This window comes from Populus euphratica, unplaced genomic scaffold, assembly GCF_000495115.2.
Source record: "Populus euphratica unplaced genomic scaffold, PopEup_1.0 scaffold5.1, whole genome shotgun sequence".
NCBI classification, from domain to species: Eukaryota; Viridiplantae; Streptophyta; class Magnoliopsida; order Malpighiales; family Salicaceae; genus Populus; species Populus euphratica.
This window is the reverse complement of record NW_011499848.1, coordinates 5,255,341-5,278,679: the sequence shown is the minus strand read 5'-3', so window position 1 is coordinate 5,278,679 and position 23,339 is coordinate 5,255,341. Positions and strand designations below refer to the sequence as shown.

Below are 23,339 nucleotides of genomic sequence, written 5' to 3'. Positions count from 1 at the left end.
TATTAAAAAACCATCTCAACAAAAAATCTTAAGCTATTAAGTAAAGTTCCAGAATATGATTTATATTATTCTCTAACACATAACTCATCAAATGATGTCAAAACATAAAAATATATTAATTTAAAATAAAGAAATAATTTTTTTCAAAATTAATTTTAAAAAACAAGACCAGATCATCTTCATGATAGCTTTTTATACAATAAATGTAAGACATCAAGGAAATACTTATAGTTAGGAACCTAGAGCAGAACCTGCAATATATACACCTCTTGCGTGATTGACCAATCATTGTCTGCCCCTAATCTCATCATATAACCAAGAATAATACAAGCAATCAGTGTTGTTAGCGACACAAACGATAATATCACTGTTAGATCTTGTAGAACTAAAGGATATCGCTTTCAAGGGATTCAAGTTTCTCGCAGAAGTGCTCCAATCCTTCAGGACTGAACCAATTGTCTTTCATCTGCAGTTTAAAGCAAATAACGCTCAATCACGAAAACACACGATACTTGCTTCATTTAATAAACGTGCCAGCAACAGGAAAAACCTACAAAATAAGGGTAACCCTCCATGCAAAAGTTCTCGGGAGCATCTCGCACAAACAAATTTATAAAGTTGAGGACATAGTTGCCACATTCTACACCATTTCTCTGTTGTGGCACCTGGAAAATTCCAAAAACATACGTGAGTGAATATCCAAGCAGATATAAATAGGAAGTTTTCAAGGACCAATGCCAAGTTCACCTTAGGCACCAATAATGGAATCTGAGAAATCATATGCTTGTTTTCAGTCCTGCCCTCTACTTCGTAGATGTCCCATACAAACCTGGAAATGGAGCGCTAACAAATATTTGACTACTATAACCCGGAAAGAAAAAAACTGTTTTCACAAAAGCATAACACATACTTTCTTATGTCTGGTTCAAGCCGCTTAGGATTTGCCATCTCAAGTGAATCCAGTAGCAACATGCATGGTGCTATGTTTTCTGATAGCAAACTCTCACCAAAGTGGCAGAAGATCAAGAGGCTCCAGTGACACCTAAAGAGAATGATTTCAAGCAGTAAAATCATATGCACTAACACAAAGCACGATATCAAGTTGACCAGCTACCAGAAATACCTACCAGCGAACAATAGGAACAAGAACATATTTCTTTGAAAAGATGTCTTTCCTCTTGATCCATTCCAGGACTTTCACTCCAGAGGATGCTTCTGTATACATGGTAAACCATAAGCTGTCGAGGTATGCGAAGGACATCTTCTTGTCTTCTGAGAAGCTCTTCCACAAATTTCTACACATTCCAGAGAGATAGCACAGTCAATAAATTTGTATATCAGTCTACCTTACCATAATAGGAAGGACCAACTCACTCCATGTAGCAGTTGAAAGAAACACTATCTAGCTCTTTTTTCAGTTTTGAGACTGCATTATTGCGCTTGAATCTTTTCTTTGATCGCTCACGGCAAGGAATTGTCTGTAAAAAGCATGGGGATGTTAATTTAAAGCTTTCAATCTCTTCAGCTTGTTGTTTGGTTATCCTCGTTCTTCGAGCATGCATAAGAGCTTGGATATGCTTCCAACATGTGCGATGTTTTGAAGGTTGATCTGTGCAACCCTCTGTAAAAGCACAACAAGTCAAATTTCACAATTCATCGCTCACGCAAAACTTGCGCAAATGGATTGGTAAAAGGCAGAGAATCTAGAATTTCTAAATCCTATATACAAATTATCATGTTAGTTAGAAAACAATAAGACTAGCCTGTTAAAACTCTTCCAATCTTTTGACATAGTTATGGCCAGCCTTCCAGTGTTCTAAAAACAGAATATTTATCGAGAAAAAAGACTTCGTTAAGAAAGATAAACAAATACCTCGATGGTTTAAGACTCACTATCGTGAGCATGAGAATTTCCAAAGGCTAGCCATGAGCAAAGAACATTATAGTTCATATCCAGTAGAATCAATAAATCATTTGTGGGTTCCTTCTAGTTCTGAGGGTCACAAGCAATTCCACGGTGAAAAACCCATGGTGCAACTTCAACTAATAATCCATGTGCAGCTTCAATTAATTTATCTTTTTTTCAAGTCCTGAAGTTCTAGTCCAGTTAAAGCTTCAAGCTTTACTTGTGTTTTAGTGTTGTGGGTGGCTGAGAAGAACACAGATTGCAAACCCATGATAATCCAGACAACAAAACACTAACTTTTCATACAATTCATGAAAAACAACAGACATCAACAACAAAAATGAAAAATAAAAATTAATAAACATGACTTGGTACAGCAAAAAGGGAGAGAAACTTTTTGATGGGTAGAAAAATTTTACCAGACTCAAGATCTATTGTAACAACTCCACCACCATAAGGTCTTGTCTTCCTTCCCGTTCTTCGTGTCCTTCCCATTTTAGCTTTTCTATGCTCCAGACCAGCCTCGAGGCCTCTCGGTCATCAGAGGTCCCCCGTTGCTGGTTGTTGGCTTTTTGTTGAACAGAAGATAATACTTTTTTGCAATTTTTTTTTTTTAAAAAATTATTTACCTCAAGACAAGTGGGTTTTTTAAAAGATAAACTTCGGTTTGCCCCGTCAAGTTTGCTGTTTCTGTCCAATTACACACTTAACTTTGACAGCTACATACATGTGCTTCCAAATTTCACCCTGTCCGAGAGAAAAAAAATTCATCGATTGACCCATTTCAATCTTATAAAGTTATCGAACCACTAATTTTATTCTTATTTAAAATCCAACTTATTCATAAAAATAATGAATGGGTAATTTTTTATACAGGATTGAAAAAAGAGAGTTACATTAGAGTTAATTCTTGTAAACCAGTAATAGTTAATTAACAATTGAAGTTAATAATTTATCGATTAAAAGCAACGTCGCAATTCAAGCCTGTTTAAAAATATGATAAACCCGTGGTTTTAAAAATTTTAATTTTTTTTATATATTTTAGATTGTTTGATGTGTTATTTTTTAAAAATAATTTTTTTTAAATAAAAAAATATTATTTTAATATATTTTGACATAAAAAAACAATAACTATATTTTCAAGGATGCGTAAATTATATAAATTAATTTTTTAAAAAAATATATAGTTAAATTTATCCTTAAAAAATCACGTCTACCTAGTCAAATATGATAGAATAGCAATGTTGTTGTTACGCATAATCTAACCAGGCCAGTTTTCCAGATAATATATAATGTTTATGGATTTCACTTGTGTGTTCAAAAAAATAACACCAACAAATGGTTAAGATTTTATCACAGAATTCGTTCTTGTTGTCTCGTAGTTAGAAAAATGCAGGGGCCTGGTATGTGCACTGTTGCTTTTTTATTGTTTTCAAGCACAGATAAAGTAAAATATTCCCATAAAAAAAATAACTAAATAAAATACAGGATAAGTTGTATCTTGGATCGTTGAGTTCAAAAAATATCTTGCTTGGACTTGTAAGTTTGGGGTTCATGTTTAGGTTATTTTAATTTTAATTTTGAGTAATACTTCTTGAGTGAACATGTTTATACTTAGAGTTACGGTCTGGCAAGACAATCAAGACAGTTTAATACATTCTCTCCATGAGATTGAAGCTTGTTATTGTTGGGTTGAATAAAGATAGATATGCCTTCTCGTAATTTAAAAACACATTATGAAGAAAAATATTTTTGAAAAAAAATAATTTTAAAACTAACTTGCAATGGCTTTTTTTATATTATTTTTATAGTTATAACTAATTTAAATAAAAATAATCTATTTTTTTTTATAAATATAAAATATATTTTAAAAAAAAGTCGGTGCATGCTAAACATGCACTGAAAACCAACTTTCATGGTAGAAGCATTGCGCGTCAGGATATTCCTCGTATGCGGTTAACGGTGTTGTAATGTCAGTGATATATTTTTTTATCTCTTTCCCTTGAAATCAAGCTTACTATTCAAAAATCCTGAGTCATACCCGTAGTTATTGAGATGTTAACTTCTAGCACTTTTTATTTTTATTTTTCTTCCGGCCCTTCTATGAAATCTAACTTGTTAATTTGTGATATGCTTCTTCTTTTTTTAATTTAATTCTTATTTTTTTTATTCTTTATAAGTTTTTTTGCTATTTTTAAAAATTTTACTATCTAATCAAAAAATTACACTTGCTTTTTAATTTAGTTTTTTATTTCAATTTTAATTCTCCTTCTTATAATTTTGTTTTGTTTTGTATTTATTTTCTAAAAAATTTTAAATTTAATATTTATTTAAGTAGAAATTAAGTTTATTGTTCTTTTATATAAAATGTTTTCAGCCTAATAACACAAGTTGCGGAAATTAGTATAAATTGAAATTTTTTTTACTTATTTTTTTATTTAATCATTTGATGTTGTTTTTTAAAAATATAATTTTTTATTGAATTATTTTTATTTTGTGATTTATATTGTAAGATCGACAATTTAATTTAAATCAACTTATTCTTTGTTATGAACCCATTTTTTTAGAAAAAAATAATTTTTTTAACATTATTCTAAATGCACGTGTTCTTAGGATAGAAAAATAAAGGGAAAAATATTTTAAAAAATAGACTTTTCATCAACTTTTATTCGCTGCTCGAGATTGTGAGCTACATTGTAACTTTTCGGAATTAATAGAGCGATATTGAAAATTTGAAACCATCAAAGTCCAGAGTAGAACAAGAGAGATTTGTTTAGGAGGTTGTATTTGTGTTCGAAACAAAACGTCAAAACTACATGTTTGACAATAAAAATATATATTATTTATTATTTATGAATCCTATTAGTATTTTGTGTTTGTAAAATAGGGGGATAAAAAGCTGCTCTTCACTGCTTACACGAAGAGTGAATAATAAAAGATGAATTTACTATTTATGTGAATAATAAAATCATCTTTTATTATTCTAGTTAAATTAGACTGCATTTAAAGTTAAATATATTGAATAAAGTAAGATTTGATAAAATAAAATAAAAAATATATATTTTATTTTTAATTATTTTTATTTAAAAAACAAATATTTAATATTATTAAATTACACTATATAAATTAAATAAAAATCACTTAATAATCCAGTATTTATAAAATTTGATCACAATTTCAATTTTATTTATAATTATATTTTATTTGATATTATTATGTATTTAAAAAATCAAAAAAATTATAATTTTTATTTGGTACATTTTATATGTAATAAAATTATAAATAATTTAATTGAATAATAAAAATATTTTATATAAAATATTATTTATTTAATAATATAATAGTAGTAATTAAATATACAATATTTAAATTAAAAATAATTAATATTAATATATATTTATTAAAATTATTTTATAATCTCAATTTAAAAAATAATACTAACCAGATATATTAAACTTTTTTTTATACAATTTTAATTTAATTTTAATGATATCAAATAAACTCCAACTAAAAGACCTGTTTGTAAAATAATTTTTCCACACGGCACTACCAAATCTAACACAATACCATTCGTACTCTAATTGTCAAATTAGAATAAAAGAAACCGCAACCGACACGAGGACACTACTAAACGTCTTTCCTTCCAGCTGAAGCGCAAACTCCTAATTCACCCATGGCCAACCCCCCTTCACCACCGCCGCCGCCTCCACAACCTTCCGATCCCATCAGAATCGACGGCGCAGATGAAGACGCAGCTCTCTCATCTTCAGCGTACCTAACTCACCAAGAACTCCTAACTCGGCGATCTCGCCGATTAAAGCAACTCGCTCAGATCTTCCGAGCCCATTACTGGACCTTAATGGAAGAGCTTAAAATCAAACACAAAGAGTATTACTGGATACATGGGAAAAGTCCATATAAAGAAGATGAGAAAAACAAGAAAAGAAAGAGAGATCTTAACAGTGATAAAGAGAATTTTGAATGGAATACGAAATTAGGGATTAATGGCGGCGATGAAGTGGAGACGGAGGAGAGAGAGGAGGAAGGGGTAAGGAAATGCTCGGCTAGCGGGTGTAAAGCGAAAGCGATGGCTTTAACGACGTTCTGTTATACACATATATTATCGGATTCTAAACAAAAGCTTTATAAAGGCTGCGCCTATGTTGTTAAAAGGTATGATTGTTTATTTATTTATTCATTATTTATGCTTTTGTTTGTTTGAATCTCATACGGTTTTGCTGTGTTTGGGCTAGTTTAAGTTGCTTACTAGGTTGTGTATTGAGACTTAAGATGTTGGACAGTGAGGTAAATATTGTGGATTCTGTACGAGCTGATAATTTATTGATTCGAATAGGATTCTGGCTTCAGAGAATGTTAACTACGAGAAAATGATACGAAGATTAAGGTGATTAGGGTTTAAGCGTCCGATCAGTTTCAATTTCCTTTTCCTCTGGATGCTTTTTATCTCCTGGATGCTTGTTTTTGTCAATACCTGTAAATACATGTCTAATTGGCTTCACATGATGGTTTTGAGTCTTTGCTTGATTATTTGGAATGTTAAGGATGAGAAACAAATGCAAACATTGTTGAGAAATAAGAGTGACATGATATTTATTGAGAAACTAGAATGACAAGAAAATTAACTCTACATTTGTGTATGTATGTTATCTTGGAATATAAAAAAGTCAAAAGCCCATCTTAACTAACATACTATCTGCACGGCCTGCATGCTTTGCTTCACTATGCCTTTTTTTTTTTCTTTTGTGTTTCCCTTGGTCAGCGAACGATGCAGGAAGAGAGAGTGCTTTTTTTACATGATTTCTGATCCAGTGGCCTTTATATTTTTCCTTGTTTTCAGTGTTCAAGTGGAATTTTAGTGAGACAGAACTGATAAATGTGTTGCTTATCATATAGGGTTATTGGTGGTTATTTGAACTAAATTTATTCTGCTGGTCAACTTAGGCTGATGATTAAAGATGTTTTTCAAATTGTTGATTTTTTTGTTTAATTTGGTGATCTTCCATGCTAGATAGCAATAGTGTCTTGCTTTATAGAATGAAGAATAAAAAGGCAGTGTCTTGCATTTTGTTGTTTCGAAGTAGTATTTTCATTCACTCTCTTTGAAAACCTGTGCACCTTTTCATTGACTGCCCTGTGCAAAAGTTTGTGTGCTAGGATATGAAGATTTTTTTTCATTAAAAGGAGATCACTGGCAGCATATTCTGTTAATTGTATAGAATATATATGCTATTGATTAAGCCATGGGAAAAATTTCTGGCCCTTTTCCCATTAGTTTTCAGCTCTTGGAAATTGGACTTTTTGTCATATATGACCCTTTTATGTGAACTCATATGGGCACAACAGTAAGGTATTGTCTCACGAGTTTGCATCTCTATAAGCAAGTGAAAACCATAATCTGCTTATGCTGTAATCTAAAGGCATTTTTGCGATGTAAGCAAAGTGCAGGACCTGTTTATTTAAGAATTTCTAAGGGTCTCTGGTTTATTTTCTTTAAGAGTTTAGGATGCAAAGTATAAACCAGAAATTAATGATCATGACAGTCTAGGACAGCTTTTATGATCAATTATTCTTGGAACATGTGCTTTGGGTATTTGTACCTTTTATGGGAACAAAGCTGAGCTAAAAATTGCTTTAAAACGATGGATTTGATTAGGTGTCTAATCATTCTTAGAGAAAGCAATGTTGGTGGCTCTGCTCTTCAAAAAATTAGCTATCCTGTTTTTGAGATTTCCTTAAAAAGATATTCCTGCATCTTTCTTCTCCTATGCATGCAGTTTAATATATCACAAGCATATTAAAAGATTTTGTTGCAATTTCTTGGAAGGAGATTGATTTAGAGGACCTCAAACAAGTCATGGCTTGGTTTATTTAGTGAGGTGGAAATCACAAGCCAAAAAAGGACTGGGAAGGCAGTGTGCTAAACGGTTATGAATATGTTTGTCAACCGAGAGTGCACTTGTAGGAGAGATGTTTTGACATTTAACAGTTTAATTTTACCAACATGTTATTAGGTTCTGGCTCAGGACATTGATGTTAAGCTACACACTAATATTGTGTTTTAACTTTTATTATAAGTTCACACACCATGAAAGAGAGTATGATGTTCATATTGGCACCATTTGTGTTGTTCAGAATACATTGCTACAAGAGGAGTTATGTTGTCATTACCTGTGACTTGCTACTACTTTTTCTTCATTGCGAATATTGCTTTTTCTTTGGCTGATTGGATATTTGTATCCTTACTGTACTCTGGATATTCAGTGCACAGGGAAGGCGTGTACTTTGTGGGAAACCAGCTCTGATATCAACTGTCCCCTCCCTCTGCCCAATGCATTGTCAAAAGGCTGAAAGACTTGTAACAAGAGCCTTGAAAAAGGCAGGTCTCAGTGTCTCTTCGCCGAGTAAGCTTGCTCCTAAATTGCATGTGATAGTCACGGAATTTGTCCGCCAAATCCAAACCAAAAGAAGGGCTGCACTGAAGGAAAATGTATCTGAAGATCACATCAAGGAGAATAAAATTTCCCAAGGCTCTTGATTTCACTGTGTATGACTTAGAGCTGTTGATGAAGGACAAAAATTAGGTAATATCAATGATTGGAAGGGAGCTCAGGACATTGATCATATGCCTTGGGACAAAATACTTTGTGCATATTAGAGGTACTCATTTCTATTTGAGTTCTTTATACTTCTATAAATATCTCTGTTTAATTTGTATTTTTTTTAAAACAAGAATCAATATATTGTTTCAAGAATCATAGAAACTCCTACACATCACACCTGTTTGAGGAAAATGACTAGTCACTTTTTTGTCGTTTTAGTGAGCAATGTTGCTTGAGTGATGGCTCTAGCTGCTGTATAATTCAGTTTTATGTAATCATCGATATTCTTGTGAAATTTTGTTCCGGAAGCCTCAAAATTGCCTCAAGCTTTTTGTGTCACTATACTTGTAAGCCCCTGTGAATCCTGAACTCAGTCCCGTTCTCATTATCTTGTAGCTTTTGACCTTGTGAAAGGTTTAAGATTTGCGATGTGCTATTTGGTAACCTCTGCTCATTTACTTCGCATTTCAAAAGCTTGTCTCCCAACAAGTACATTACTTTCAAGTGCTATTGTGTTTATAGATAGTATAGTCAGTACTTCGAATCAGCTTTGGCATATCTTCGGAACTAAACTGGAGAAACTGTGTAACTTTGCTGAAATAGGTAATTGCTACACATCAATCCAAGTTATTCAAATAAAACTGAAGAGTTGGTGTTTGTTCAGGATCCCTATGGCTTATGTATTTGCAAGGTTCAGGAGTCCTTTAAGTTCATTTGCAAGGGGCATTTTTCTACGATGCATTTGGTTAAAATCTGTTTTCATTTCAAGTTCATTTGCATGATTTTGCGTCTACTAGCTCTCTTTTGTTCTATGAACAGTGTTAACAAACTGTTTGTGGACCAAATGGCAGTTTACATCAATTGACACCGAGTTGAAATGGTGCAGTGCCTTTGGATTTCAAACAAGCCACCTTTGCACACACTGAACTACAAAGTCAATCAAGTGATAGACATGGCGGTCAACTTCTTGTCTTCCAGTTTTCAACACGGAGCTGCCAGCTGTCTGTCATTTGCTTGCAACAACTTGTTGAGAGTCTGAGACCCAGTTGAAACCAGTCCAACCCCCAAAATATGAAGTTGTGAATGGGTTTTGTCATAGGCAATGATTCTTGGTTTTCTTTTCTTTAGTTGACATCTATCTTTTTTGGCTGTAGGTGTTTCGGATGTACATAATACATATGCTTCTGAGATGATTAATTTAGTTTGATGCATCAAAATTCAGGCTCGGCAATCTCTGCAATTGAGGACCGCTGATGATGTAATTGGAGATATATATTCCATGCAATTAGTAATAAGTAGTGGAGTGGTTATAGTGTATTTGATTGACATTTGAAGAAGTTTCGGGAAGCAGCAATTTTGTATTTCCTTTTTACTTGAATTGTTGATGTTTAATGTTATCACATAAACAATGCGTAGATTGTGGAACTAAAATTCATTGTTCGGCTCGATATGCTCTCCTTGATTACCTAATGATATGACAACCATGAAATTCTCAGGGGGTGAGGTTATAGGGCATAAATTATGGACATGAGCAAACGAACACCAGATTTAGGTAAACACCTTTTCCTAGATTGGTGATAGCCACCAATTTGGTGCAAGAATCCCCTTCCTGAAGGGTGCACCCCCACCAAGGAGTGCATATCTTCTGATTGCCCCGCACGAGTATCATTCTATACTGCGGTGTGCTTTTGTTTTAATATATATATATATATATAGTATTATTTGTACATGCTGTGCTTGCTTTATTTATTTATTAATATTTAGCGTTTTTATAATTGGAGCTGCCAAAGGAAAGGAGATGGTATGCTATCATACGTCACCGTGATGTATCGTGACAAGCAATCAGAAGTCTGATCCTGAATGGGAATGCTGCGATCCAAAGAACATGAAGTTTGATGTTTGGAAGGTTCCCCTGGCATCAAGGCCAATTTAAACTATACTGGCTACATGTTGCAAATGGGCTGGCTCCTAAACCTTCCAACTTGGAGCTGCTTTCATTCAACTAATTACTTGGCAGTGATGAAGATATGATCCAGGAACCCATTGCCTAGCTGCTAGGCTTTGAAACGTATTACCATGGGAAGCACCAGGAAATAAGAGTTTGTATTGTAGGTAACCAGGTCCAGTGATCCGTTAAGGCGTTTATGGCTAGTTTTTAACAATGTGAAAATGAACTTTTAATTATTTGGCAGTTGCCTGTTGTTCATAATTATATAAAATAAATAGTTAATTACTACTTATCGCCCGATAACCAGAAAATGCTAAAGAATTGATATAAATCGTTAATGAGATATATTTCACTAAAAAGTATTCAAAATTTTGAAAGATGTGTTAATGATCAGGAAAAAAAAAAGAAAAAAGAGTATCCTCCAATAGCATAGCATGGTGCAAACAATACCCGTATACCTGTCATCTCACCAAATTAATTAGAAAATTTATTGAGCAATCAGGTTTTGGTATTAAAGGCCCTTTAATAAAGCGATTTCTTCTGAATAAATCTGTTCAATCTGTCAGGGATAAGCAAACTTACTCAGTATACAGAATCGGGTAAAAATATATGCATGCCATTAAATGCTAAACTATCCTTGCCCAATGTTTTCTTTCAATGCCCTAACTTGATAACTGTGTCCATATAATTTCTTTGGCTACAGTATTGCATAACTATTAAGGGTGCTACGTAGTATAAAATTATATGGCGTGGGTTTTTCTATTGGAGTCATGGACATGGTTCATTGCCGAAGGCTACAATGAAATTATCACTTCACCTCTTGATTGAATAAAATAAAAGTCTAGCTATTGGGATATTATACTTATAATTTTTTATATAAGAAAACGTATCAAAATAACCAATATACTCAAGTTCTTGTAAAAAATTATTTACAACCCGCCACGAAACATGAGTGGAATAGCTTTTATATGCGTGCGTGTAAATGAACTGGCTAGGTTCCCATATATCACATACCCAATTTCGGGCATTTTCATCTATGGAAAGGAGGTTGATTGAGAAGTTTTCATTTGAAATAGCAAATGTGTCGAAATAAAATTATCTATGGAAAGGAGGTTAATGCATTTCAGAAATAAAATTCTGTGTTTTAAAATAAAAATAAAAAACATGGAGAGATTTATTTCGCTAGTTTTTCAATTCCATCATCGATCTCCATTCGAGCAGTTGAAAAGATCAGGCTGCCTCTTTCATACGGTGATCATTGCTCAAGATGCTGCATTTATTTATAATCAAGGAAATAGTACAGAGATATTAATAGCTGTAAAGATTCGTGGCAATGACTGACTGGCTCCTATTCTAGCTGTTCTTGATTATTTGATCAAGAAAAGTGATTCATTCATTAAAGAGACGAGTAAAGAGATACTTATTTCTTAAGTAACGGTCTGAGCTTCAGAAACCCAGATGCTAAACTGTCCTCGTCACCCCTCAACTATACAATTCAATCAATCAAGCTTGAAGAAATTGAAAGGCTAACTGTTCGCATTAAAGCCGAAATTGTAGCTGGCTAGCATTAACGAAAGGCGGGGAGCTGGTGCGTGTAGTCCCTCTGTGCGTGGTGGTGGCATCATCCAGGTTGTGATGAAGAGCCCACTCTGTCGAGTCCGAGCAACGCTCCCTCTTCCAGTCCCTCTCTGTCCACCTACGGCTAATTAATGTGCGAGCCCCACCGCGAGGAATTCTGAAAATGCTGCTGGGTGACTACCGCCGCAGCTCTGACTGCAATGGAATTGAGTGTATTTGGTCTGCGAGAAAACGTCACCTAGGAGAATGGAATTATGACAGTTACGAGATGAACCCTTGTCAGCACTCGTGAGAGGCGTTTACACAGGTAGATTCTAGCGTCATGAAAGTATTGCTGCCCTTATTTTTAAAACGTGTTTTTTATTTATAAATATATTAAAATAATATTTTTTTTTATTTTTTTTAAAATATTTTTAATATTAACACATTAAAATAATCTAAAAATACTAAAAAAATCAATTTAAAATAAAAATAAAAAATATTAAATTGTTTAAAAAATATCTTTTAAATAAAGTGAGTAGCTGAGAAGATGGGGAAGATTGGGGCCATTACCTTTTCATACATAAATTCAACAGGAAAGGGAGAGTTAGGCCGTCTGGATTATTCATGGAGTGTATGATTATGATTTGTAAGGACGGCGATAAACTAGGTGGCGGGGAAAAAAGAATGAAATGAGTGCGCCAACTGATATTGAGATTTCATAACTGAACACAGGCGAATTCGAAAGCCTATGTATCGTTCAACCGTGGACCGTTATGGGTATAATTAATTTCTTTTAATGTATATATATATTACTAACGTTTTTTATAGTAAAAAAAATTAAATCTTATAAAATTGACTTAATGTAACCCAGCAGATTTTATATATTTAAAAATATTATAGAAAATTAATAAAAAAATCATTTAATTAAAAAAATTTAAAATGATATTTTTAAAAAAATACTGAGATAACAACATAATAAATTAACTCGTGACAACTTGAATTAACCTATTAAATTCACAACTTGAATAATAAGTTTATGATAAACCCATTTAAAACATATCAAAACAAATTAAAAAATTTAAATTTAAATCAATTCGGTGTTGGAAAAAAAAACTTAGGTCAATCCAAATTAATTTGTTAAATCCATGATCAATGTCAAAAGACTTTAATAATCCTATAAAAAAATAAAAATAAAATAAATTATGAATTTTAATTTTCAATTAATGATAAATGATAAAATTAAAAAAATAATATAAAAATTTTAGTTAATTTGTCAAATCTATAATTTATGAAATATAATTAAAATAACTTCATAAAATATAAATAAAAAAATCATTTAAATTAACTTGAGTTACATCATGAAATCCATAACTCTATATATTAAATTAAAATAATTTTATATAAAACAAATGAAAAAACACACAGCCCATAAAATATTTTTAAAACAGCACATGTTCACGGTTTGCTGCTCATCCCATTAAATTGAACTATTAGTAACAATATAAAAAAACTACACAGGCTGCGGTGTACGAAAGAGTACAAGCTCTATATCTGTTCCCAAAAGTGGACTCAGCATGGCAACCTACATACTGCCTTGGTTTTGAAAAATACAATCTAATAGGTAGAGTTGTTTTTAGCAAAACAACCTATAAACATATATCATTTTTTTAATATTTTTTGAGTTTTGCTTTGAATTGTATATTGCTGGCAAGTACAACTATCTTTTTTATATATATTTATTTATTTATTGATATTATAGTGTAATATATTTTTTAATTTTTTAAAATATATTAAAGTATTTTTTTTATATTTTTTTACATCACCATATCAAAATAATAAAAAAACAAAAAAATTAATTTAATATTTTTTTAAAAAAATATACTTTTAAAATGCACCCAAATAAATCGAGAACATAATATTAATAAGACACAAAAATCACATTTATTTTTACAGTTGTAAAGTATTTTTGCAAAACTGAAATGTTTTTTCTTCGAATTAAGATTTTTTAGTATTTTAAATTGTTTTGATGTATTAATTTTTTAAAAAATAAAAAATATTTTTTTAAATAAAAAATATTTTTACAAAGATAAATATAATAATTTGTTTACCAGGAAAACCCAAGACGAGCACGTTCTCCTCACAATTACTACAAACAAAAGAAGGACCGTCGTTTTGAATAATTTTAAAAGGGGAAAATAAAGAAGCAATTGAACACAGAATTGCCAGCATTTGAAAGCCCTACTAATTTTCCGATTAGCTCAGTACATGTCGGCTGGCTGACTGCTACGTGCTATCAATGGGTGGGACATCCCTCTAGCCTGTTCCTGTGGCTTGTGGCTGACTGCTACGAGTAGCATTAACACCTTTTATCATAACATCTAGAAGTATAATTGAATAAGATATTGTTTAAAAATGCAGCAGCTTCCTTTTAAAAAATTTAAGCCTTAAATTTGAATATAATTTATATATATATAAAAAAAAAAAACGAAGAAGTGGAATTGGGATATGTTAGAATGCTTTTTATTGCAGCGAAGATTGTCTTTAGCCTCTCTGTTTTTTAACCCCAAAACATACATCAAGAAAAAGGGCTAGGGCTAATTGGTGAGTTTCATCGCTGTCAGCTGCCATTGTATCTGCAAACCTTCTTGATCCCCTGTTGCTTAAAACTCCACAGCTAGCTTAAGCTGCATGCCTTACAGGAAACAACCCATGAATTCAATCCCCACACCCCCAAAAAAAAAAAAAAAACAGAAAAAAAGGGCCCAATTTGAACCCAAATTTCACTTGTCCAACTGTTGATTAATTTGGTTAACTGGACGTGTCACCTAATTAACCCAGGATAATTTGATCGAAAGTTAATTTATTCTCCCATTTTTCACATTTGGATTTCTAAATCATTGTTTACACTATGTTTTGATATGATTTAAAAGTACATCTAGTTTAAAAAAATATTTAAAAAATATTTTTTAGTATTTTTTATGTTTTTAATGTACTATTATAAAAAAATTTAAAAATTATTTAACAATTTTAATAAAAAAATATATCAAAAAAATATTTTTTATTTTTCAGGAAATAGTAAAGATTGTTTTTCAAAGTATAGTTTATTTAGAAATGTATTAGAGGTTTTTTTAAAGTATTTTTTATTTAAAAATATATTAAAATGATATATTTTTATATTTTTTTATAATGATATATCAAAATGATTTAAAAATATATAAAAATTAATTTAAAATATTTTAAAAAGACCTGCAAAACAATAACTTGTTTCCTTGCTTCGTAACTGAGCTAGGAAACTCAACTGTCCACTCTTAAAATAAACTCATTTACACCGACAATATTAAGCGACTAATTTATAATTATACGACTTTAGACTTTCTTTGTCTTTTTTGTTCCCTTTATCGTGCGGTTGGAGTTCTGGTTTGATTTCCCCCCTCCGTCCTGGTTTTCTGTTTTTTTGACAGATTGCATTATATTAACCTAATTGTATAGATTGCCTGATACTGCTTGTTGAGCTTGAGATGTTATAGCAATCCAATGCAGACCCACATTTATCTCTTAAATCTACTTTATCAACCACTTCTTGAGTAGCTATCTACTCAATTTTTTTATCAGCAAGCTCATTTATATACACTGATGGATCATGCATATGCCAAAACCACAAAATCTAAGGGCAACAGCTTTCCTGTATATATTTAATGGCCGGTAATGCCCATTGGTTCACGTGGGATAACAACTGTCGAGCATCTATGAGAAACAAACATCTGTCGCCACTCCTGTATGGGCTATATATATAAAGGGCAAAGACCTTCACAGGAACCCAACAAAGCCAGATTGATCATGGGAATCCAGTGCCAGGAAACCCCTCCTCCCCTTCAAGACCTTAAGGTCACGATCCAAAACTCTTCTTTGGTTTTTCCAAACCAAGAAACAGCTCAGAGGAAATCCATGTTCCTGTCAAACATCGACCAAGTGCTCAATTTCAATGTCGAAACAGTCCATTTTTTTGCATCCCATGAAGACTTTCCTCCTCAAACTGTGGCCGAGAAAATAAAAGATGCGCTTGAGAAGATACTGGTGCCATATGATTTCTTGGCTGGAAGATTGAAGTTGAACGCCAGAACAGGTCGTTTGGAGGTTGATTGTAATGGGGCTGGGGCTGGCTTCGTGGTGGCCTCTAGTGAGTGTACATTGGATGAGATCGGGGACTTGGTTTATCCTAACGCTGCTTTTGCTAAGCTGGTTGTCAACAGTTCGGATCATAGCTTGGAAAAAGATGGTAAACTACTGTGCATTATCCAGGTAAGGGTGTAAAGTGATTATAAACTAGCTGATACTATTAATTTAGCTGCTTCTTTCAATTAGTCTCTCCTGCTAATGTGATCGATCGCTTAATTAAAACTCAAATTGCTGTCCAATTTCATAGAAAATTGAGAGACCCTAACTCGGACGTCCCGTGCACCGCTTATCTTCGGAGTACTGTAGTTAATACCTCCTGCGAACCTAAATAATCAATGCCCCGCCGCTTTTTGGTTTGGAATCAGTAAGTATTTTTTTAAGGGTTGTTTTGTGATTTAAAAATATTTTTAGAAAATATTTTTTTGTTTTAAATTAATATTTTTAAATATTTTTAAATTATTTTGATGTATAATATTAAAAATAATTTTTTTAAAAATATTATCTTAATATAAAAACATTTTTAAAAAAATCCCTTATAACATTCCAAAAAATCAACTAAACATTTATAATAAAATGTCCGTGGCGTTCAAAAAGTCAGAAAGCTGTTGTTAGTGCTCTAAAAAGAATATATTATTTTATATAAAAACATAACTGTTATATTTATAAAAGTTGAATTTAAATTAAAAATAATAATTTATTATAAGAAAACAATAGAAACAACCTAACTCTTCATGCTATATTTGTTTTGAATAAAATATTTTATAAATAAAAAATATTGAGATAATGGTGATAATAAAAAAAATAAAGGTGATTATATATAAAAAAAGTGGTGGGTGAAGTAGTTATGATAATAATGAAAAAAAAAAAAGAGATAATAATAATAGTGGTTGCTGTGGAAGAATGATGATGATAGAGAAAATGGTGATGTGAAATAAAAGGTGATGGAAAGATGGTGATAATAATAAAGGAGATGGTGATTAAAATAGCTTAATAATATTACGAGTAAATTAATATTTATAAAATATTTTATATAATTTGACAAGTTGAAAATATTTTTAAAAAGGTAGTTAAATGTAAAGATTGATTATAAAATATTTTACATAATTTTTAATAAAAAGAAAATTGGAGAAAAGCAAAAAGACGTGTTTCACGTTTTTTTGAGATTTCAAGGAACAAGAAAAACAAAAGGCATGTAAACCTTGTTCTTGGTTGTGGTCTTTTGTACAAAAAAAGTTATTACACTTATTATAACATATTTTCAAATATTTTTTTAATTATATATTAAAAAATAATTTTAATTAAAAAGCCTAAACTATCATAGAAGGTTTTTAAGTAATTTTATATTATTTTTTAATTTATATTTTGAATTGAGTTTTTTAAATTCAAAATTCATTTAGACCTATACTATTTTTGGCATCATATTCTAATTTTTTAAAAATATAAAATATAAAATCATGATTATTTAATTATTCTAATTTTATATCTAAAATATTTAATCTATCATTTAAAATTTTAAAAATAATTTTATATTACTTTAACACTGGATATGGCTATTGAAATCCTTTCCATCAGGGGTTGATAATTCACATCATTTATTTATCTCCTGATATTTTCACAAGTTCTGGGTTAATCTCAAGGTATTTTTTAATTAGCCTTTGTTGCGAATCTTTAAAATATTTTTTTAGAAAAGATACATCTCTATGTTTTGCCCATGACTACACACACACTTTAAATCACGATTTTAAAACCAAAGCTATGTTTGTAGTTCATCCAGAAATAGATTACATAACATGGCCTCGGATTGCTTGACATCAAGCCAACTAATTTTAATATTAGAGTTAGCCATCACCTGCACATCGAGATTTTGTTGCCATTAACATACTAGCATATTCTTTGTTATCTTTTATTTTATTTTATTTTTTAATATATTGGAAGACTCCATGGATCATGGGTTGCACGAGGACAACCCTCTCCCTTTATGAATCTCACCTTACAAACCCGAAACCACCAAATGGAGATCCGGACTCTTTTAACTTTCACATGCATTGGTTCCAATATTCTATCAAATAACGAAGGTATTTTTTTCTCGAGAATTGGAGAACTTGAAACACATTTATAAATGAATTTGAGTGTGAAAATTATATGATCTCTAAATATATATGTTTTGTTTCACTCTCCAGTCGATTCTTTAATGAATATTTAAATTGAGAATAAAATCCATTGTACGAATGAATCTCCTAAAATCCTTATAAGAGGTTAATTTATTGATCTCCTTCATTTACAGGTAACATCATTTAAGTGTGGTGGTTTTGCAATGGGCATATCAACCAGCCATGCAACATTTGATGGGATAAGCTTCAAGACTTTCTTGCAAAACTTGGCTGCCCTGGCTGGTGGCAAACCCCTGGCTGTCACTCCCTGCAACGACCGTGAACTCCTAGCTGCTCGATCTCCACCACGTGTCACCTTCCCTCACCCTGAATTGGTCAAACTTCAGACTCACCTGGGCCAAGAATTGAATGCTCCAGTCTTTGATGCCGCCCACGAAGCCCTAGACTTCAAGATTTTCCGGCTAACTTCTGGCAACGTCTCGGACATGAAAGAGAAGGCCAAGACAAGTCCAAGCGCCCGCGTTTCTGGGTTTAATGTGGTGACTGCTCATATTTGGAGATGCAAGGCACTGTCACAACCGGAAGCCCAGGATCCCGATAGAGTGTCAACAATTCTCTATGCGGTCAACATTCGGCCAAGGTTGATCCCTCCTTTACCAGAATCATATGCTGGAAATGCTGTGTTAACTGCTTACGCAAATGCTACGTGCAAGGAGCTGCAAGAGGGGCCAATCTCTAAACTGGTGGAGAGAGTGGCAGAGGGTTCAAAGAGAATGACTGACGAGTATGTGCGGTCTGCTATAGATTGGGGTGAGATTCACAAAGGATTTCCGCATGGAGATTTCTTGGTATCATCTTGGTGGAAATTAGGATTTGATGAAGTGGAATATCCATGGGGGTGCCCCAGGTACAGTTGTCCTGTGGTGTACCACAGAAAGGATATTATCTTGCTTTTCCCGGATATCGATGACAAGAATAGCGTCAATGTTCTGGTTGCCCTGCCCAGCAAGGAAATGGAAAAGTTTGAAAGCCTCTTCCACAAATTCTTATCGGCTTGAATTTTCCGTATGAAAGTGGAATTTCATATTACTAAGTTGAATAATATAATGACCAATACCTATAGTTTGCTTGCTGCTAGATTCTGCCATCAAGAATAAAGGAAGAAGGAAGAAGAATTACTTCCGACGACGACGGGCAGTCAATCACTAATATACACACACGCTCCTGGTTTTTTTTTTTACTTTTTTAATTTAAGCGGGTTGTTGTATGTTTGTTTTTTATCGCTTTCTGAATGTAAAGTGAATATTATCTAGAGAAATGTTTCGCCAGCTGCATGCGTGAAATATTTACTGATTGTGGAGAAAAATAATTTGTAAGATTAGAAAATAATCGGAGTGGAATTATGAGAACATTAAAGGAATTATTTGGCATTGGTAATCATGATCTGCTTGTATTAGACAGGGGTTGAAGATGGATGTTGCCTATCGTCTGCTTGTATTAGACAGGGGTTGAAGATGGATTGCCTATCAGGAGACATGGCTCTGAGATTGGACTGACATCATAAGAGTACTGGGAGATACCTTTCCGACATCTGAGTTTGCTTCGCATACATCAACTTCTGTGATTCAGGAATGTCATGATGCATCCACGTATGAATTAAATAGCTCAACTTATCAAATTTAATTTTTTTTTAAAAAAAATTAAGTATTACAAATTTTGAGATTACTGAAACCTATATAATTATTAATTATAAAATTCGAATAGAATCAAGATTCGCAAACTAGCCTAAAAAAAGTACAAGCAGAGGCCTCAGGAATATTTAAGAGAATTGGGTGTTATGATTTGATTGATTTAATTAATCCATGTGTTTTCCAGGATAAGCCTCGAATTAAGAGAGGCGTGTTCTTTCCGTCTATAAATGATAGTTCATGTTAGATGGGTTAGACACGGAAGATGCTAATTAGAAAATTAATTTCATGTAAAGCCAAAAGCTAGATGCACGAGTTATTTCTAGATAATGTACTCTTGAAGATGCTCTGCTACAATGAGCCTTGAGAAAAAAAAATATGGAGCGTATGAATGGGAAGTGTCAAGGGGCCTCTTTCCTCCATAGCAACCCATATAGTTAAATATTAGGACCTGTCATCTTGTGTAATTGGGCTATCCTCAAAGAGTCCAAAGATTCTCATGACAAGTCCAAGTCCGTCAGCTAGTTGTAGGCTCCTTTAAACCCTGGATTGGAGCGCTTGGGTAGTGTTTCATTATTGTTTTTGGAATAGAAAGACAGAGACAATAGAGATACAGAAAATAAGACAGGATGAAGATGGAAACAAAATTATATTTGATAGTGATGTATAAAATAAGATGATTGTTTTTATATTTTATTTGGTTGTGATGAAAAAAACATAATAAAAGATGAAAAAAACAAATTATTTGTAATATGTATTTTTATTAAAGTTTTATATTTTTTTTTAAAAATAATTAGATATGATTATTTTTTTCACTTTAGTTTGTATTGGGTATTGAAATTAAGAATATTAGTTATAAAATCAAAGCTGACTTTACAAATTGACTTGAGACCTAGATTAGTTTAAGTTCACAAAAAAAATAAAAAAGAATGATTGACTCGATCTTGTCTAATTAAAATCGTAGGTCAATCATGGATAAAATATAAGTAAAAAACTTTTTGTTTTTTGAAAAAAAATAATGGTTAAAACAAGATTTTTTTAATTGAAAAAAATTAATGGATAGTTCTCCTGATGAGTGAGCTGAATTTTGTATTAAATGAATTCTTGAGTTGAATTTTAAAATTATATTAGTAAAAAACTTTTTGTTTTTTGAAAAAAATTAATGGTTAAAACAAGATTGTTTTGATTGAAAAAAATTAATGGATAGTTCTCCTCATCAGTGAGCTGAATTTTGTATTAAATAGATTCTCGAGTTGAATTTTAAAATTATATCAATAATTTTTTTTTGTTAATTAACTTATATCAATTCATGCTACTTCTCTTCACCCGTTATGCAGGCCCTGCCTGCCTGATAAATCTGAATAAAATTTTAAAACTATATTAATAACTATTTTTGTATTAATAATTGACGCTGAAATATGTGGTGGCTTTACTGGATGTTGATGTTGAATCGAGTGGTTTAAAATGAGGCCGGGTTTATCTGGGTCCAGTGTCTATCCACTACAGTGGACCAAAAAGTTCTCCGGAGCCTTTTGGGTTTCCACTTTCCAGCATGTTTTTCACTTTTTGATAAAAAAACCACCATGCTATGGGATAAATTTACCGATTTGATACAAGGGCAGATTTAGGTTTCCGGTATGTATTTTGCTTTTGGATCGAAAGGTTATGAGAAAAATTTACTGAATTGACACAAGGACAGGCGGGAAAAATTTATGGGAGAAAGTTGTTATTTGAAAATAAAAATCTACGTCTCCTTATCCATGGAGATAATTTTCTAAAAAATGAAGATATTTTCTGAATTTGAATTCGACCGTGACTTTTGAACGCCTTGGACTATCTTAAAACATTCTCGAGGAAGAATCTACAAGGGAGATGGCCTCTCTCTTTTGGGTATTAGATTCTTGACAAGATTGGATATCGTCGTTGAATGTGGCTGACTTTTGCTCACTCCTGCTAGCAAATTTTACTTTATTCCCTGGTTTCAGCTAACTCCTTGCATCTCTTGCTAAACACCACGCGTTTCATCAACTATCCCCTGTCCTAGTGGCGCCAGCTTCACCTTGTTCTCTGTCAACGCCCCTCAAATCATGAATATAGGAGGACAAGGTTGCTATAAATTAAGTATACATTTATTTTGGTGGGACGCTTCAGCTAGCTCATATATACTGGAGAATTGTTGAGTTGAGATTATGTTTTGCTGGAAAAAATAAAAATAAAGCAAGGGATGTGGACGCTGTCTGAACATATATAGAGAAGCAAATTATATTGCTGATGTATAAGTTGCCAGTGCCGGGTTTGCACAGTGTAACACGTAGTTACTTTTTTCTCAAGCATGCATGAGCAATCTAGCTGTAGCACATTTTATCCAATCATGTTGTTAGTGGTGTCTTTTCTGAAGTGTTTTTTTTTTTTTTTCTAGATTCTGTATTCCATTGTCCATTGTTGTTATATATTGTTGGTGGTTTTGAAATATTCTATTTTTCAGTCAAGTGCGTGATTTACATTGTTCTAATTGGTTCCTTAATTTCGATTTATTTCCTTTTAGTTAGGCAATCCATGCCATTTTTTAAATGTTTTTGCTGTCTCCTGATAGTTGTGGATGGAAAAAAAGACTTGATAAGAAATCTAAGAAATTAGTACCTAATTGAAAATCTTTTCTAGGGATCTATCATGATCATAACAAATTTAGAGGCTAAATTGTATTTTTTGCAAAAATATATACGGTGTGTCTACAATTTTAAGAAATTAAATTGTTCCCACACCTGAATTCAGAGATTAATTTGAATCTTATTAGAAAAAAAACATCCAAGCACACAATTGCCAGGCATGTGATAAATTTCTTTGTACCTTTGTACTGTGAAAAAATTCCGAGCCTTAAATTATTTCCGGAGAAATATGATTTTGTGGATTTCTATGGGGAAAAAAAAGAGGCAAGTATTAAATTATCAGAGTGCATTTATTGGAGTACATTTAAATTACCAGCATGTCTCATAATTAAATAGAATAAATTAATTTTGCTCCAATGTTTCAAATCTCTCGTTCCAATCTTTGCATTGGCTAATAGATAGATCAGTACAAAATATGATCAACTCTTTGATGTTTTGTTTTCTTGATATGTAAACTATTCATATGTATATATACACATGAATGGCCTCTGTTTAAGGACCAAACCAATTCCATATTTCTTCAAGTGCTGCATATAAATGACATTATTAGTTTCGTGGAGATCTATCCACAAGATAAGAAAAAATTTGCACTTGGAAATCCCGTGGAAGTTGAAAAATATCCCAGAACTCATCAAAAATGAAATATGATAATTCTAATGCTAAA

The 23,339-nt window shown here is 32.2% G+C and overlaps 3 protein-coding genes and 1 long non-coding RNA gene across 7 annotated transcripts; 2 read left to right on the top strand and 2 right to left on the bottom strand.

Moving 5' to 3' along the window:
- Positions 1-175: 175 nt before the first annotated feature.
- Positions 176-2,535, bottom strand: LOC105118626 (probable ubiquitin-like-specific protease 2A). Its single transcript, XM_011016611.1, has 7 exons — positions 2,326-2,535; positions 1,375-1,621; positions 1,128-1,295; positions 911-1,042; positions 748-829; positions 555-665; positions 176-466 (listed from the first exon to the last, which is right to left on the bottom strand). The coding sequence occupies exons 1-7, from the start codon at positions 2,399-2,401 to the stop codon at positions 386-388; spliced, it is 897 nt and encodes a 298-aa protein (XP_011014913.1). The 5' UTR covers positions 2,402-2,535; the 3' UTR covers positions 176-385.
- A 2,949-nt stretch (positions 2,536-5,484) lies between these two features.
- Positions 5,485-9,972, top strand: LOC105118641 (INO80 complex subunit D-like). 4 transcript variants are annotated; one of them, XM_011016627.1, is made up of 3 exons: positions 5,485-6,079; positions 8,189-8,584; positions 9,681-9,972. In XM_011016627.1, the coding sequence occupies exons 1-2, from the start codon at positions 5,580-5,582 to the stop codon at positions 8,460-8,462; spliced, it is 774 nt and encodes a 257-aa protein (XP_011014929.1). In that variant the 5' UTR covers positions 5,485-5,579; the 3' UTR covers positions 8,463-8,584; positions 9,681-9,972. The 4 variants fall into 4 exon arrangements, with proteins under 4 accessions (XP_011014929.1, XP_011014951.1, XP_011014946.1 ...); XM_011016649.1 differs by having other exon boundaries at positions 9,413-9,972; XM_011016644.1 differs by having other exon boundaries at positions 9,378-9,972.
- Positions 8,642-9,344, bottom strand: LOC105118634 (uncharacterized). Its single transcript, XR_840992.1, has 2 exons — positions 9,265-9,344; positions 8,642-9,206 (listed from the first exon to the last, which is right to left on the bottom strand). It is a non-coding gene; the product is annotated as an uncharacterized LOC105118634 (long non-coding RNA).
- A 5,788-nt stretch (positions 9,973-15,760) lies between the features above and the next one.
- On the top strand, positions 15,761-19,742 carry LOC105118611 (omega-hydroxypalmitate O-feruloyl transferase-like). Its single transcript, XM_011016589.1, has 2 exons — positions 15,761-16,333; positions 18,495-19,742. The coding sequence occupies exons 1-2, from the start codon at positions 15,812-15,814 to the stop codon at positions 19,377-19,379; spliced, it is 1,407 nt and encodes a 468-aa protein (XP_011014891.1). The 5' UTR covers positions 15,761-15,811; the 3' UTR covers positions 19,380-19,742.
- Positions 19,743-23,339: the final 3,597 nt, after the last annotated feature.